This window comes from Cyprinus carpio, chromosome B2, assembly GCF_018340385.1.
Source record: "Cyprinus carpio isolate SPL01 chromosome B2, ASM1834038v1, whole genome shotgun sequence".
Classification (NCBI taxonomy): domain Eukaryota; kingdom Metazoa; phylum Chordata; class Actinopteri; order Cypriniformes; family Cyprinidae; genus Cyprinus; species Cyprinus carpio.
The window spans coordinates 5,649,757-5,668,006 of record NC_056598.1 but is presented as its reverse complement, the minus strand read 5'-3'; the positions used below and the strand labels follow the sequence as shown (position 1 = coordinate 5,668,006).

The window sequence follows — 18,250 nt, the reverse complement described above, 5'->3', positions numbered from 1 at the left end:
AGCACATAGATTTCCATGTGGGCTTTGCATCGACTTCACCCAGGACCAGGAGACAAAATCAGGAAGAAGCTCTTTTTGTATACATTCTTGGTTTTCTTACAAAAGTTTATTATATTATCAGAGTATAGTATCATTTTCCTCCCTAAATTACCCTCTTAAACATTTTCATTGCCTGCCCATCAAATTACTGACCCTACCATCCACGTGATATTTACTTGTCAAGATTATGCACTCTGACACATTTAAATCAGGGTTTACAGTTTATATGCTTTTAATAGTCTACAGGCCTGTTAAAGTCAGCAGTGCCAAAGAGCTCTGTAATAAAAACTAGCCATAGACTGGCCTAAGGGATTAAACAGACACAAGTAATTCAGCTCATTTGTGCTTGTGTATGCACTGTTTAAATCTGGTTTAGTGGGGCTGTGTGGGAGTCACTGTAGCGTAGCCTGCATCAAATGTCACATTATCTCAATCCATGCAAATAAATGACTCATTGGCTTTGATATGGACTGTTCTCCTCTGGGCATTACAGTCTGCGCTAATCACTTCCTCCAAATATACAGCATCTTTGATGTCAGTCTACCATGACTAGTTCTTGATAATGTCTTGAGAGATCTCACAGCATTAATATGTTGAAATAAACGATGGAAGCTCCATTGTTATCTAAATGTGTTGTACTGCATCGTGTTCTATCTCTCAGGTCCCTGTTGCTCTTGTCAGTTTTATGTATGGTGGTGATGTCAAGCTTTTTCTTTCTCCTTGTGCTTTTATGCTGAATTATGCATTTAATGGCTCTGCAATATCAGGCTTGAACACAGTATCTCCTCTTTTAAAAATACGTTGGTTGTTTTTTGGTGCCAAGAACCTACTGGTCAGCGCTGTGTGCTAACAGGCTAAACCTAGGTTTAAGGCTGTTTAAGTAATTGTAAAAATGTAGTTCACAAAACCACTTTCTTATGTGTGTTTTCCTCACATCAGCTGTTAGTCCATATGGACCCACAGCTCTCAGTGGAGATGTGGTGTAGCGTGATGAAAGGTGTGGCACTGCTGAAAGAGAGAAGAGTCTTCATGTGGTTATCTTATCCACTCAGTCTATTGATAAAGCCCTAAATTCACTCATAGCGGGTTCTTTGGATTTTGAGTCAGTTTTCTTTAGGATTCAACAATTACTCTTAATACCTTTCATTAGTAAATGTATTTTTGTTTAATGTCTCAAAGTAGAGGTTGACTGAAAGTGGATTTTAGGTTGGACTGCAATGGTAAAACATTACTGAATCATGAAAATGTACTGTACTTTTTAAATACAAATACATTTTAATATATTAGGCCTATACCATGATCATTCATGTTAATTTATAGTGCATTAACTAATGATAACAGTTACAACTTTAAAATGTGAAAACATTCGATTTTCATCTAATCAAAACAACAAAATATGTATTACAGTTAGGGCTACATGATAAATCGCATGTGATATTCATGCGCATCTTGTCAGTTAAGCTGGTTCTGTAATCTGTAGTAAATCTCCATCACGCGCATGCTTTCAGATGGAGCAGCATTTACTACACAGAGCCATAGTTCACTGACAAGCTGCGCAAAACCACGTTCATAATCGCAGACGATATCATCAATATTATGGAATCGCTCTGCGATGATAAAGTTGTTTGCGTAGCTTCTCAGTGAACTATGGTTCTGTGAATTGAATGCTGCTCCATCTTAAAGCACTTGAAAATACCACATTTAATAAAATGTTTCTACTCCAAACTCACTTCATAACGTCAGTCGAGTGTTGGAAAAAAATCTTTCTGTGAGATGATTGTGCTTCTTACACAGAATAAAGCATGCAACACATATCATAGTATTCTAAGCAGTGATAAAGGCATTGTATTACTATATCCTTTATTATAAGGAAAATTATAATAAGAAAAACTCCAAAAAAACATATATCGTTGTAGTCGTGTGTTATTAGTCTCGTTGAATCAGTGAAAGCAGTTAAATCTTCTGTTTTATTCAGCATCCGCTATAGAAACAGAGTGATTCGCATCATAATCTGAAAACCACGCCCACCGGGGGGGTGGACAATCCAACGCTCGCCATTGACTTTGTATTGCAGGAAGCTGCCTCCTTGTCATTTCTAACAAAAAAACAGAACAGTATCTACAAGCTGCTATGTGACAAGGTGTACAGTAATCAAGTACTCACCCTTCAGCCATTGAACTTTAAAAGGAATTTTTTTATGTATAAAAGCATCAACAAATTACTTTCAACTGACTATGAATGAGCCCAATATCTTGATTATTTCTGTAGAAATATTACAGGCGTGTTAAATATCACTGTAGTAATATATGTCTATATTGTCTTACATACAGTACGTTGCCTTAAAATACTTTCTTATAGGGATTAGAAGTGAAAAGGGGAGACATTTTAAAGCATATGCTGGAAACAAACCTGGCAAGAGATGTGAGTTTTCTTGGGGAGGAAATCCAGAAATTCTTAGTCTATTTCAGTGCATCTAGATACATCGGTAAATTAAATCAGGAGGCTAGACCACAAATGCACAGTATTGTCTTCATATTTTTACAGCAGAATACTCAGAGACCAGTCCAATATCTTAGCAGTAGGGATCATAGAGGTTCTTTCACACTGCTTTGGGTGTATGTTTCATGAGTTCAAATGTAGAAAAAATTAATTGTTTATTTAATTTCTTCCATTCCTAAAGTGAGAAAAGAAGGGTTGGAAAAGAGACGTTGTGTTGAACACTTCACTTCTTAACTACTTTTCAAATTAAATTTTAGTTAGTGGAACAGTGAAGATTTAGTTTTTGTTTAAAACTCCCCAGTAATCTGATTGAGAATATTAAGTAATTAAATATTCTTATATTTTCATGTATTAATTTAGTTGAATAAAACAGGAGAATACAATATTAGCAGTTACATAAGCAGTTACCCGATATAAATAAATATATATATATATATATATATATATATATATATATATATATATATATATATATATATATATATATATATATATATATATATATATATATATATATATATATATATATTAAAAAATATATTAAATTAGAACGTTTTAACCGAATGGATTTTGGTAGTGTGGCTACTAGGGTAACGATATTAATATATTTTGTTGTGAACACATCTGAAAATTAAATATACAACACAGAGTTAGCTGCTGCAGGAAAAATGTCCTAAATGTGTGCAGGAGTTTCAAACTGAATCAGCATACAGTTTAAAGTGACTTGTCATCCTGACAGATGTGCATGCTGCTTAATTCATTTAAGATGTGTTTTCCTTAGAGCATAACTTACTTCTCACTGTTTTATCCTTATCTGTCAATTAGAACGTCATACAGATATGTTTTGCAAAAATATTTTGCATCTGAAAGTGGAAGAAGTTTAAATCTCTTTCACCATTTACAGCAGCACAATAAACTGCAGTATGAAGTGTTGCAGCCGGTTGCAACAGTGATTACAGACTTAATTTAGAGAGCAATTGTTTAATAAAAAAAGAAAAAGTTTGACTTAAAACCTTTCTAAAACAATTATCGAATAAAGAATAAACAAAAAAGCCAGGGGTGCCCAACCCTGCTCCTGGCGATCGACTGTCCTGCAAAGTTCAGCTCCAACCCTAATCAAACACACCTGAAGCAACTAATTAAGGTCTTCAGGCTCACTTAAAAATTAAAGGCAGGTGTGTTTGATTAGGGTTGAAGCTAAACAATGCAGGACAGTCGATCGCCAGGAGCAGGGTTGGGCACCCCTGATCTAGGCTATTTGTGTTCATAAGCGTAGCATGTTCGACATAAAAGAAGACAAATTTTGTAGCCTAGTCTACAGGATTAGCAGTGTGCATGGTCTGCTTGATTAAATTTTTAAATGACATGCTAATTTGGTCATTGGACACTGTAGATCAGTTTTTTTTGTGTGTGTGTGTGGGTACAATTGCATCTCTCTCCTGTATTTTTTTAATGCCATTACATACTGAAAATCTTTAATTGTTGAATAAAATTAATTGAAGGAAGGCATGTCCAGCTTCTTGTAAAGGTGTGTGTGTGGTTCTACTGTACTGCACATGCTTACTAACAAAAGAGTAGATCATCTACTTTTATTGCTTAAATTTAGATGGAATCCCTCATTGTCATCTGATAAATGCTCATCTCTGTGCAGCAGGTGCAGTAGAGCATATGAAAACTCAGACTCATAGCATTAGATTCTTGAGCTATGGATACAGTCCACAAGGTGGAGCTGTGTGCATTAAATTCATGCTCTCCATATGCAACATACTTTTCTTCCAATCTCTGCTGTGCTTTCAGGTGGAGATTTGCAATTAAGACAATTACTTGGTTAGATTGGCGATGTGTTTTACTTACCTTTTAAAAAATAGGGACCTGATTGATATAATTCTTTTTTTGTATAGAGGGTGAATATTAAGTCTGCTATGTTACAGTGTTGGGCTAGTAGTGAGAATTGTGCTAAATTAGGTTTCACAGTAAGTGCTTGCTTACATGCTCATTAGAGGCTGAAACCATGAAATGATTCACTGTTATTGTTTGTAGTAAAGCAGAGCCCCCTGAAACAGTCTGAACAATCTGTACCTCAATTCGTAGCTGAAATTAAGTGTATGTTAGCAATCATAGCTTTACAAATAAAATAATATTATCAATTATTATGGTTCGTTCCATAGTCATAAAATACAGTAATCATAAAAGTTTTTATTTCAGGGGTTTAAGTGGTTCTTTTTCAGTCATCACAGATGGTAGCTTTTAAAGTATACTTAATAGAAGTCAAGAAACTGTAGACTTGATGAAATTTTCAAGCTATCTTAGAACAGGTTGTTCTAAAGCTTCTCTGCTATCTGCTTATTAGTAGTTGTTGAGCTCTAGTAATATTCTCTCCTTCTCTCCCTCTCTGCTGACAGAAACCTCTGACCACACAGAACCACTCATCAGAAGTGCTTTCATTCAATTCAAGTCAATTCAAGTTTATTTGTATAGCACATTTCATGATACAAATCTTTGCAAAGCAGATTTACAGGAAGTTTAGTTTCTACAATATATTTAGTAGTAGTTTATCAGTGGTGACTGTGTCAAGTTGATGTACACATGGCAGAAATGTATGGTAAAAATCAGTTGACGATGTAACCAAACAGACAATGAACACTATTAACAGCAATTATTATATGTTGCAATCAAACTCACAGCAAAATTTGGTGGTTCTGTGTGTTGTTTCAGGGTTGGCATCTTCTGAGGTCCTCTGAGGGGTTGGCATCATCTCTTCTCAGGTGTTCGGTCAGCTCATATCTTTTAAGGGTTGGATCCAGACTGAAGCTTGAAACAGAGAAACAAATAGAGACATGATTAGCGTAGCTGCTGTTCCAACCAAGCAAAAATTATTTGTTCAACCCTAGCTAAAGAATAATAATGTGCACTTGATCAAATACAACTGCAGTACAAGATTATGAGATGCATTATTTGAATGCTTGGCCAAAGAGATGTGTCTTTAATTTAGATTTAAACAGAGAAAGTGTGTCTGAACCCTGAACGTTGGGAGCCAAATGTGAAAAAGGTCTACCTCCTTTATTGGATTTGCTATCCTAGGTACTACCAAAAGTCCAGAGTTTTGCGACCTTATGTAGCGTGATGGATTGTAGCATGGTAGAAGACACAGGAAGTACACAGGAACTAAACCATTAAGGGCCTTATAGGTAAGTAATAATATTTTGTATCTGATACGGAGCTTAATAGGTAGCCAGTGCAGAGACTGTAAAATTGGGGTAATATGATCATATTTTCTTGACCTGGTAAGGACTCTAGCCGCTGAATTTTGGAATACCTGTAGCTTGTTTATTGAGGATGAAGGACAGCCACCTAGCAGTGCATTACAATAGTCCAGTCTAGAGGTCATGAATGCATGAACTAGATTTTCTGCATCAGGAACAGGTAACATGTTTCGTAGCTTGGCAATGTTTCTAAGATAGAAGAATGTTGTTGCTGTCTAATATAACACCCAGATTTTTGACTGTAGAGGAAGTCACAGTACCTCCGTCTAGTTGTAAATTGTAATCCAAGAGATTCTGTGTACTGTTTTTTGGTCCAATAAATAATATCTCTTTCTTAACCTAATTTAATAGGAGAAAGTTATTGGTAATCCAATCTTTTACTTTTTTAACACACTCTGTTAGCTTAGATAATTTGTCCATCTAAATCAACGAAACCTGCTCTCAGCGACAGAGATCTTCCAGAGCAGCCAGTACTATATCAAGCTGCAATTTGGAATAGGCCATTAATAATGGAGGAAAGCGTCAAAGTCCCTCTTTTCACTGAGACTCACGACTCTATGCCCAGTGCTTTGAGTAATGAAAATTACCCAGAAATTCTGTGTAGCCATAGAAATAGCATTCTAAAGTAAGACAAATTGCATCCGTAACTTTGTACTGTTCAGAGAGCAGTGTGTCATATGCGTCTGATGCAGCACATGAGCATTTGGGTGATCGGTAACCCTGAATGGTTTTTGCCAGCATTAATCGTGTTGCATGTTGAGTGATGCAAACATATAACGAGGATGGCAAGATCTGAGTCACACTTGGACAGTGAGGCACGCTGACAGCCAAAGTAATATAAAATGGGGGTAATTGACGCTAGTAGTACAACTGGCTTGGAGCTCTTTGACATTTGCACAATTTGTAGATATGCATGAGAGAAGAATCTCAAAGATCTTAGGGAAATTGAAAGAACTGTACAACAAAATGTGCTGCTGCTTATTACAATATTATTTTGCCTTGATTTTATTCTAGGATTGCTGCACTGACAGGATATAGCACATGTATGCGCACGCTGTGTACGAACAGGATCTCATTAGTGTTAAGGATTAGATTAGTGTGTATGGCAGCATTTTGCTGCATCCCTTTTAGCTTGACTGCTGATTTAAAATTTTCCTGAAGCAAAGTCATGGGAGAGATCTTTGTCATTGCAGACCATCCCCCATGTTACTGCCTCTTATTGCCCAGTGACCCGAATGGTTCGTCCAGTGTGAATGTTCCACAGCCATCTTAATCAAATGGGGAAAAATAGACTACAGTAAAGCTCAAGTAGCGTTCTGTCTGGCCCTGTCATGGTCCACTTTCTCCATCGTATGGATTCCGTCCAGAAATGGCACCGCTCTCAGAAGGTCACAGCCAGACTGTCCAGTCAGCTGCCAATGACATTCTGTCGTCTTATTGGCCAGTCTCTGAGCTCCCCCTCCCTCTGCACTTTTTCTCTCCTCCATGTAAACGTGCAGGAAGCTAATAATGCTCCTCCTCCTCCATGCAAGACTGTGCTCCCTGAGGATGTTCATTTGCTGTTCCTCTCACTTGTAACTGCTTTAGCTTTTTTCCTTCCCCTCAATCCATCAGGTGACGTAGAGCACCCACGCTGAGGATGAGACAGAGAGAGACTCAACCCAACTCCTGTATGACGAAGCCCATGTGACAAACACCACGCGCTGCAACAGCTTTATCGTCCCCTCCCTTCCTCCCCTCACATCTCTCCTCCTCTTCCCTCGTTCTCCTCACAACTCACTGCGTTGTGCTCACTGTGCCGTTCTTCACCTCTCTTTTGGGAATGAGGCAGTTGTCTGGTGTCTTGTGTGATGGAGAAGATTTAACTAAAAGAGCCAAAAGCTTGCACTTTCTATTCACGCAGCATGGCTCCTGCGAGGCCTCTGTGTAAACATCTCCACCGTGACTAACTGAGCTGAGAGGTCGCTGGTTAAGAAGGAGAACGACGGAGCTTGGAAGAGTGGTAGGAAGGTGAAGAGACAGATTGTTCCTTCAATCAAGTGAAGCAGAAGAAGAACATCACTGAGAGACAGCGGAATACTGAAGCTGTGGTGACGGAGAGGGGGGCGTGTGGAAAACTCGCTGGATGAAGGAAGCAGACTGGCTGTCCCTTCCCTGGCGTGATGGAGTGAGACGAGGAATGAGGGTGGATGGTGAGAGCGGGCAGCAGCAGCAGCAGTGGAGGGGCAGGAGGAGGAGGAGGTGCGGGGGGAGGTGGTGGAGCAGGAGGTGGCCGGAGAGGCAGGAGCAAGTATCGCTCGCGGAGGCGAGTCTCCAGTTCTTCGCTGGCTGAGCGGCTTAGCTGCCATAGTGGCGAGAAAATGTCACCCAGCATTAAGAAGTTGGACTGTTTCTCGCCCATGCTGTGCCACTGCAAAGTGGCCTGTACGAACAGCACCATCTCGCTCATGTTTGGATGCAAGGTGGGTCACAGAGCTCTCTGCTTAGTTTCTCTGGTTTGCTTTGTGTCAGAGCTAGAGGACAGACTGTACGAATCTGTCCAGCCTGTGCATCCAGGTGTTGCTGCCAAAATTTTCTTCTGTACAGTTGCCAGAAAAATCTGAGGAGTACAGAGTCTTCAAGGCACATACAGTCAACTTGATGAGATAAGAGGAGTTGAGTAGGGATATTCTCACAGAGTGCTGACATAAAACACGTCCATGTTTCTAACATGAAGATGGGTAAAATGTACAGTATATGAATGTATAGGGGAAGGTGCAAACATTGGGTCCTTACTTTTAAGTTACTTTTAGGTTGTTATTTTTTTTAACCTTTTTCCGTTTATTTATATGAAAGGTCAAGTGTAGAAATCAAAGTGGGATTAGGGCATGACCCAGGTTGCACCCGGGTCCCTGTGATCCAACAGCTCTATGTATGTGTGTTCATACACCATATACATAGATCTTTTTGTGTTCACTAGTTTGTATTAACAAGGGATCATAAAAGCTGTATGCATAATAATTATAAAACAATTGTCAAATTTTGTTTAACCTAGTTTTAGATAAAATGTTCCACGTCACAACTCAGGACATAACAACTTTCTGAAGATATTTCGTAAACTACCAGCATGTTTACAACTGCTTCTCTGCTGGTATTAGGGCTGTCGATACACATGTCTGGGGTGTCTTTCCTCTATTCACAGCTCTTTCTCTTTTAATCAGTCATTGGCTTATCTCTGCTCTTACTGTAGTTAACACTCTGCTCACCAGTAATCACTCTCTGTACACTGATGGAGATTGCACACATTTCACTGTATTAGCTCAGGGTAAAGCCTGCATGTTCTTAATGAGAGCGTGTCACAGTAATGCGTTAGCTCTGGCATTATCTGAGCACAAGAACCTCCTTATCAAACACTTACAGAATCTCATGTATGGAACTTCTTAATTTTTATGCTGATTGTAAAATTGTAGGTTGAACTATTATTTTTGAAAATGCTTTAGAACAGCTGATTGTGGTGAATTGATTTTGTCTCAATTGTTCTGTCTCAATTTTTTTTTTTTTTTTTTTACAATCAAGCCTATGAAGGGATGATTAATTTAAATGATTATGTAGTCAGTAGTCACTCAATAAACATCTATTGAGTGACTGAAGTCTTTGGAGTAGTTTAACCATCAACCTTTGCCCTCTGTATGGGTGCCGTATGGCATCAATGCCACCATGGCATTAACTTCTCAAATCCTTGATGCAAAGCCCATAGGATTACATGTCATCTGCTCTGCTCAGGATTGACGTTCAGTTGGAATTAGGGATGCCAATTTTCGATCATTTCCATGATCGATCGTCGTTTAAATTAACGGTCAATTAATCCATTAAACGTTAACCTTAATGCTGCTAAATTCTTCTATTGCAACGGCATGCATGACAGGATGTGCAAAAGCCAATCAAAAAAAAATTAAAATACATTTTTTTTTTTATTCTTTCTCACTCAAATTACAGGGGTTTTAGTCTGAATAAAATGCTAGTAGCAGGATTATAAAATGAGATGTGATTTTGATCATTTTATAAAATGAAGAGAGCGTGCCGTACTTTTGTTTCCTGCTATTCCGTCACGGAGACCGCTGACTGCACCTCTTTAAATGGTTTCGTGGTGCTCGTTGTTGTATTTTAAAACACAATTGCAATGTTTTCAACTGACATTGTGGCATTTAAAATAAAATTATCCCAAACGTAACTCTGGCGCGTGTAACTGTGCTGCGCAGTCAGTGAACTGCTTCCATCGGCGCTGCTGCAGCAAAACGCACTGTTGCTCACATTAAAAAAAATATATGTGAGTATTATGACCAGTACTTAATTTGATCCTGCTGGATTCTGTTCCGGAAAATGTCAGATTTTGATTTTTTGCATGCCGGTAGGACTATTTGTTTTTTTAAAAAAAAAACGGCATTTACAGTGCATTAGATCGTGACAGTGCATGCATTCGTGCATATGAGGACGGAGCGAGCGCGGGTTTGGCTAGATGTATTTGGAGGTTATTGCTCACGTCTCATTCGGCACAAATCCAAATGTTTCCATATTCGCAATGTATTTGAATGTTAAACTGTTATTTATAATGTTAACTAGGCTTGTACTTTACACGCATTCGCATAGACGGAAAAGATCATCCTCTTCACATGAGCAAAAATGGAAAAAAAAAAAAAAAAAAAGAGTGGACCGGTATACTATGGTCTATTTAAACTGACCAGTGTAATCTTTTATAGGCTTGGTTGACTGTATTTTATTTTGATAATGATTAGACTGCAATGTAATTTTGAATTGCTAGAATATGTGGGGTGTGTGTGCATGAGGTGCCGGCGCAATCAAAGATCTGAAACATAAAAAATCCCCTCCATTTTTGGAGTAAGATATTATCCGCAAAAGTGTTTACTTTTATTTTTGCACACTCACAATAATGATAATAATAACAATAATAAAAACAGAAGATTTGTGCTATTATAAAATAAAGCAAACAAACAGAATGCGCATTGTCATCCTTTCCTTTCCATGAACTTGTTTATGGAGCGCCGTACCACACCTCTGTTTAAAATCTGTTATCTTAATTAAGTCAGATATGTCACATTTTTTTCTTTTCTTTTTTTTTTTTTTTTTTTTTTTTATGAAAACAAATAATTTTTTATTTTAGCCCTATTACTTCCATAGGCTATACATTTTCCTTAAAGCATCCCATCTTGTCCCAGGGCTTAAAAACCTGTGATCTAGGCTAGTTAGGTCCATGCGGAAACATGTGAACGATGCTCTTGTAGTTGTGACATCACCGTTTATTGACATCATTGAATGCTCCGGGAAAATGCATTGTCAGTGTTGGTCACAGCGCCTTTTAATCACTGTTTTGAATCCAGCAATTGTTTATTTACAAATTATAAGCTCTGATTATGACAAGTGTGGTATAAAAGCTTTGCTTACTAGAGGAATAATTGGTTAGCTGGAAAATGTTACATTGCGACCATGCTTTTGGATGCCGTTCGAGCCAATATTGCCTACATTTATGCAGCTTTGTTCTGGTTTGCTGGTTGGTCACGAATTTCCACAAATTCAATAATATTTAGGCATAGTTTCTTTTCCTAAATCCTAACCCTCTAATTTTGCAGGTTTATTTTATTGTCATTCACTTTTTATCACTGTTTTCACATCTCTTACTGTGGTAAACGTGGAAAGGGAAATGAAAAGTTTAATGGCCATGAATTAAGAATTTGTTCGATTTATTAATTTGTTCCCTCATTTTAGTTAAATCATGGGTTAAGGAACAAAATGAATGAAACATGGACAGTGGTCATAAATTAATAAAACGTAGGAACTAATTAACAAGTTGTAGGAATGAATAGCCTATCTGTCCTGTGTCCCGCAGCCCAAAGCGCAGAGCCCGATATGAAACAATTATCCGGGGAAATGACTTAGTTACTACATTTCTATAGCTTTCCATGCAAGTACTGCAAGATCATTGTGAACTTTATTCAATCTTGAAAGCTCTGTATTTTAATACAAAACATTTTATATAAAGGTGCTGAAACCAGTGTTCATTTTGACAGCAAATTTTGATTTAGTCATAGTCTTTTGACTAAAATGCCATTTAGTTTTAGTCATATTTTGACTATGAATATGAATTATTTTTAGTTTTAGTCTAGTTTTAGTCAACTAAATATCATAAGATTTTAGTTGACTAGATCTACAGTAAATTTAGTTGGCTAAAATCTACAGTAAATTTAGTCGGCTAAAATCTAATGGGTTTACAGGGAATTTATTAAGCATTACTCTAAAATTTCCAAACTCATTATATAGGTTTGATATTAAGGTTGCTGTCCCTTTAAAACCGAATGCACAGCTGCAATGGATGCAATGCACTGATACACGTTCTCCCTACTGCTTATGTTCACTTAAGACATAATCAAATGTCAGAACGGACAATTCGACATCATTTTGTGTGTAATTCTCCATGCATTCATGAGACACGAAAGAGTATTTGCGCCCTGTGAGATGCATGCTCTGTGTGTGTATGCTTCAGTGTCTGCGCTCAGAAAACTGGACAGAATTGTGGTCTCTCTTGCATTGTCAGATTTATCCATATGTCTGCTCTTCTCTTACTCCCACATAATTAAATTTTTTAACATTTTATGCGACGTGCACCAAATGTATGTTAGCTTATGTCCCGCCAGTTCATATGTATGCATCTAACCTCTGAACTAGTGTTGTCACGGTACCAAAATTTCAGTATTCGGTACCGATACCAGTGAAAATCCACGGTTCTCGGTACCAATTTCGGTACCAAAGCAAAACACAAAAATATGCTAATTAAAAATATAAAAAAACTTTTTATCACTAAAAATAGTGATGCCATTCTTTAATACTTATTTACAATTGTGTTAAAAGTTTTTCTACAAGTAATATAATTATGAAAAGCAGTAAACAAGTTTCACCCAAATTTAATTTGTCTTTTAATTAACGAAATTTAAATACATTTTATTTTTTGTGGAATAAAGGGGGTTTGCTATTAAAATTAAAACATGGAAGAAATATTGTGTGATTTATTTCTTTAAAAAATAAAGTTTTATTATTTTTTCAACAGTAGTAGCAGTATCACATACATTCTACTAAATAATAGTAATATTTCTAGCACAATGCCTTTATGTAAAAATTAACTTTTATTTTGACGGTTGCCGTGTGTCCCACAGCCTTACACTCTATTTTTGGCAGCACTCCCCCGCCCCCATAGATACATATATATGCAAATAAATTTTCTGCCAGCAGGAGGCGCTTTAAGAGCGGACGCGGGAGAGATACAGGATTCTCCGGTAACGGCTGCAAAGCAGCGCTGAGCTCACAAACGCTGCCTTATCAAGCATTACATTAACATTTTTGTATCGGTTTTTATTAGTTGACGAAAATGTCAGTAGATTTACTTCATAGTTTTTGTTTTAGTTCGTTATCATTGTCTGTGAAAAAATGTTGTTGATGAATATTATGACGAAAATTATTCATCAGCGAAATTGACTATGGCTGAAACTGATGTTTGAGATAAGTGTAAAGCCCAGGACACACAAAGCCGACGGTCGGCCGTTTGCCATCGTTGGGCCGACGGCGAGCAACGGTCGGGCTAGTTTGTTTGGTGTGTTCCACTCGTTGGCTCTCGTCGGGCTTACATTGGCGGCATTGTATATCTTTGTTTCGGTTTCTCCTTTTGAATGACAAATATATTTGTATTTTTTTTTGTATACTTTGTATATATGTGTATATATGTGTATATATGTATATATATATATTGCTGATATGAACAGCTCGTTCCTCTCACACATGCGCAGAACACACGTGTTAGTTTGCTGTCGGCTGTAGTCTGTGCGGTGTGTTCCAGCGCAGCTTTTTGGTCCAACGCTGCCGACGCGAGGCAACAACACCGTCGGCTTTCGTCGACGCTAGTTCATTGAAGTCGGCTAGGTGTGTCTCGGCCTTAACACATCAACTGATATGATTAGCTTCTATAGATGATTAGAAGAGAATTTGGAGGACTTAATTGCTTGTAAATATTATATTGGTTTAACCCTCTGGAGTCTAAGGGTATTTTTGGGGCCTGGAGAAGTTTTGTCATGCCCTGACATTTGTGCTTTTTTCAGTTTCTTATAAATATCTAAATGGCTAAAGTCTAATCTCACTGTAATCAGCACAAAACTAGGCTATAATAATATGTGAGCAGCATGTATGTACATAATTGTGTTTTTGAGAAAAAAAAAATGTTATGCGTGGTTAGTGAAAAACTAAAAATGTTAAATCGCTTGAAAAAGGCAATAAAACACATATAGAAAATTGGTTCCCCCAGGAATTTTGAGAACTGGAGCTTGTAGCCTAGAATTTTTTTTTTCTAAATGATGTGAAAATCATCTTGTTTACTCACTTACAGAAAAACAATATATTGATTTAAATTTTCTAAGACACTTTTTGTTGGTAAAAGTCATATGCGAGTAGGCGTCAACTATCATGAATTCACACCTGAGAAGACAAAGGCCTGCATAATGAGCTGCATAATGAGCCATTCAGTCAGCTGTGTCACTGAGAGGGAAAGAGTTACAAGAAAGAATGTGAGGACAAAATAAATCTATATAATTTTATGTTTGTAGTTTATTTAGAATATATTTAATTATCCCACAACATAATTTAATATTCACTTGTGAGTGCAGTTAAACAGTTTATTAGGAAAAATCAAAGCTGACTTTCAAACTGATTTTTTTGCATCATTACTCCAGTCACACAATCCTTCAGAAATCCTTTTAACAATCTTATTTTCTACAAAAAAACATTTATTGTTATTATTATCATTATTATCATTATTATTATTATTATTATTATTAATGTTGAAAAGAGCTGAGAATATTTTTTTTTTAGGTTTTTTAGGGGGGATAAATTGAAAGAACAGCAATGATTGTTACATTTGTTACAGTTACATTTATTGTTACATTTATATTATTTACATCAAGCTTTTGAATGGTATAGTAGTGTATATTGTTATTGAAACTTCATAATATTTCACTTGATTATACATTTAGTCAGGAATTATAGTTTGGAAAAAGTCTTTGGAAAAAGTCTAACTAGTAAAAATTTTACACGTTATGTGAAAACTAGTACAAGTATATAAATAAATAAAAAGAGACTTACTCATGTTTATGAACTCTGCTGAATAAAGTGCTTCATTCTTTTTTCTGAGGAAATCCAAATCTCAAATCCTCAACCACATCACATCTTTTTGGGGTGATTTATGTCTTATTCCTCTCATCGCGAAGCAAACAGTAAAATAATAAAAACTTGAAGAACATTCTCGCTGCGTTGTCTTCTGTTGTGGGGGCGTATTCAAAAGCCGCGCGCTTCAGTGAAACATTTGAATCTCAAAAGCGCGCTCGGCGCGGGGGGCGTGGTCGCATTAGAAGATAATGAAGGGAGACGTGAAAAACGGACATCGCGTTGTTTTCATATGGATTACTTTATCACAGAATATTTGTTTTCAGCAGCACTTGTTTAGTTTAAAAGTAGACACGTCAGGCTTTCTATAGATATCTCTCTCATGTCTCTTCGTTGAGTATTCACTGAGTTACAGTTCATTTTAATGACGCATTGTATCTGAAGATCAGCGCAGACAAAGGCTGCAGACAGCACTCCTTGTTTGTTATCTTTATTTTATAAGTGCACAAAGTTTTGTTGTTATTATGTCTGTATACAAAAAAAGTAGACCCTTTACAGATTCGATTGATGTATTGCACTTATCTGTACGATCAAAACTGAAAGTGTAATTTAAGTTCTTTTCGGGGTTATCAGGAGAAAATACCCCAAAACGCGTATACGCGTTAATCGACTCCAGAGGGTTAAACATGGAAAAAAGTTGTTTTTAGGTCATCTTTAAGGAATGACTGTCTTAAATGACCTAAGACATTTCTCTGATTAAACTGGAGGGAAAACAGCAGTGTGACAGTGATGTATGAGGAAGCCTATGCTGGCTGTTGGACTGCTGCTCCTGTAAATACTAATTTCTTAGTCAATCGTCCTTTGTTCCAGAACACATTGGCTGAATGCACAGCTTCTATTTTTAGTTTCTTAAGAAAACATGGACTGTTATGATGGCTTTGGTAGGTTTCTTTTCTCTATCGCTCTCTTTTTCTGCCATGATCCATTGATGTAATAATGGCAAGTCAAGCTATATATCCAAATTTGTCAGGGGCACAGTACCTCACACTTGCAGTGAAACCAAAGAAACACATACACTTGTCACTATCTCTGTCTTCTGTAGAGTCCAATTTCTCTGGTCTGCTGATCGCAAATCCTCCTTGCGATCTAAGGCCTTTAGATGGAGAGAGGCTGGCACATTCGGCAGGTCTCAAATTGGACTAGAATGATCGAAACTAGTCATTTCGCTGTACTCTGTGTCATTTTCTTGATGACAGGAAGGGCAGGATATGAAAGAATAGTGGCTGAGCAGAGGAGCTTATGCTGCTCTCTGGACTGTCAGATTGACGGCACAGTTTTAGCATCTGATCACACAGATGGGATGATCGCCCAAGTGCCATGTCATGTCTCCCCAGATTTTGTTGTTAGAACCATTTCCAGTGATTCTCCTAAAGCACTGGAGCCGACAACTTGTGAGGATTTAGTTACAGGCATTGTAAAGCATCGCTTTACAACATTGCCATACGGTCACCATGTAATAACAGCAGGACAGCAATATCCTGTAGGTTAATGCATTTAGACAAATGTAGAGCTAAAGTACATTATGTAATTGTTACAAGAAATTATACATATTTGGTTGTAGCTCCTGGTTATATGTGTTTACAGTGCTATTTATTTTTTATCAGTAGAATATGACAAATTGTGAAATATGAACATTTTACATCATGCAGATTTAAATGGATCAAATCTGGCCCCTTATTGGTCTAGCACTGGCACTAGGTGCTTACCAATATTATTAAGGGGGAAAGAAGAGTCTGTCTACTGGATTTTTTTTATCCTAAACCTTTAAAGATGAGTTTATGTTCTAGTGAGTGGGATGTTGCCAGTAAAATTTTGAAAAGATCTCTGAAGCACTTGTAAACTTGTTCTAATACTACCTGCTAACTGATAAGTGATGTAAGCCAAAAGAAACTGAAGATCCTTAAGTTATTTGTCTATATGTCTTTGTGAATTCATATTTCTACCATCTTAAAAATCATTTGTTCTCAAATCGGACATCAGTATTCAGTTTTTGTTGCATGCTAAAAAAAGCTAGCACTTCAATGAAAATATTGAAATATAAACCATTTGAAATCCGCAGTATCAATGTTTATGCAATATTTTTATATTTTACATGATATTTATTATTTTTGTATTTTTTACATTATGTATATAATTGCAATTGTCATACCTCTGTGAATAGTCCATGATCAGACTCTATAATTAATAACATATGGAGTGCCTGAATCACAGAGTGGCAGAGTGTTTGTGCCACATAAATTTACCTGACATTCTCAAAGAAATCTTGTCTCATCCAAATAGAATATATTTTCCATTTTCTTTTGTTTTAAAACCCTGTTTCCTGTTTTTTTTTTCTAAAACAGAATTGTTTTTTTTTTTTTTTTTTTTTTTTTTTTCACTTCTACTTAGAAGTGTTTGCTATTATCACTATTACTATTGCTCATACGTAAGGTTAAGGATTTGCACACCTATTCTAAAGTATTAAACATTGACACATAACGTGTCTCATAGTGTTTGTGCCACGTTAATGAATGATACAATACTTTTTTGATGTTTCATCACATGAAATTTAAACCTGTGGGTAAAGCATTTCATCTTACTGACAAATTGCCATGTAAAGCAGGTTATGGAAGTGTGTTCTTATTTAAAGCTGTGAATTTTGGCAAAATGTGCAGAGGCGGAAACTATAGTCGAAAACTGGAGTCAGATTGGATCCCAGTTTGCAGAGGTGAAGTATCCGGTGTATCCCAGGAAAGCTCCAGATTGAATAGTGATCTGCTTACCTCAGCCACAGAGGGCCATGACTCAATAGTGAGTGGTCGTGGTTGCCAGGAGATCCTCCTCCTCATGCTCTCATCAGGGAAGACTGTGAGCTCTCCTCTTCTATCATGTGCTTCCTCCCACATGCTCTACACATTGAACACCTACAAATCAGTCTTAATGATAGCAATTCTTTATGCTGGTCTTGCTGATATTTCCATTTATGGATGTTGGAGGAAAATTACGTAACATGGCGGTATTGTTAGGGAAAGACTTGTGGCCAGATGCACAAAGAAAAAGCTACGTCTTTGGTAGGACTGGGTATCATTCAAAAAATTTCAATATCAATACTGATACCTTGACTTCGTTACCAGTTCATGAATAATTTTTTTATATACCAGTGTTATGAAATCAATTTAAACAAGATTACATTATCTACATAAAAAAACTAACAA

General features: G+C 36.9%; 1 protein-coding gene across 21 annotated transcripts in view; it reads left to right on the top strand.

Annotated features, from left to right (window-relative positions):
- The window catches only part of dlg1b (discs large MAGUK scaffold protein 1b), a 130,335-nt gene that overhangs the window by 41,083 nt on the left and 71,002 nt on the right, over positions 1 to 18,250 (top strand). Inside the window, exon 1 of one of the 21 annotated variants that reach the window (XM_042717826.1) lies at positions 6,865 to 8,263. The exons of 19 other annotated variants lie outside the window; for them this stretch is intronic. In XM_042717826.1, coding sequence (XP_042573760.1) covers positions 7,991 to 8,263 — 273 coding nt within the window. In that variant the 5' untranslated portion in view covers positions 6,865 to 7,990. Of the gene's footprint in view, positions 1 to 6,864; positions 8,264 to 18,250 lie in introns of those variants that run through there. One more of the 21 variants, XM_042717836.1, reaches the window with a different exon arrangement.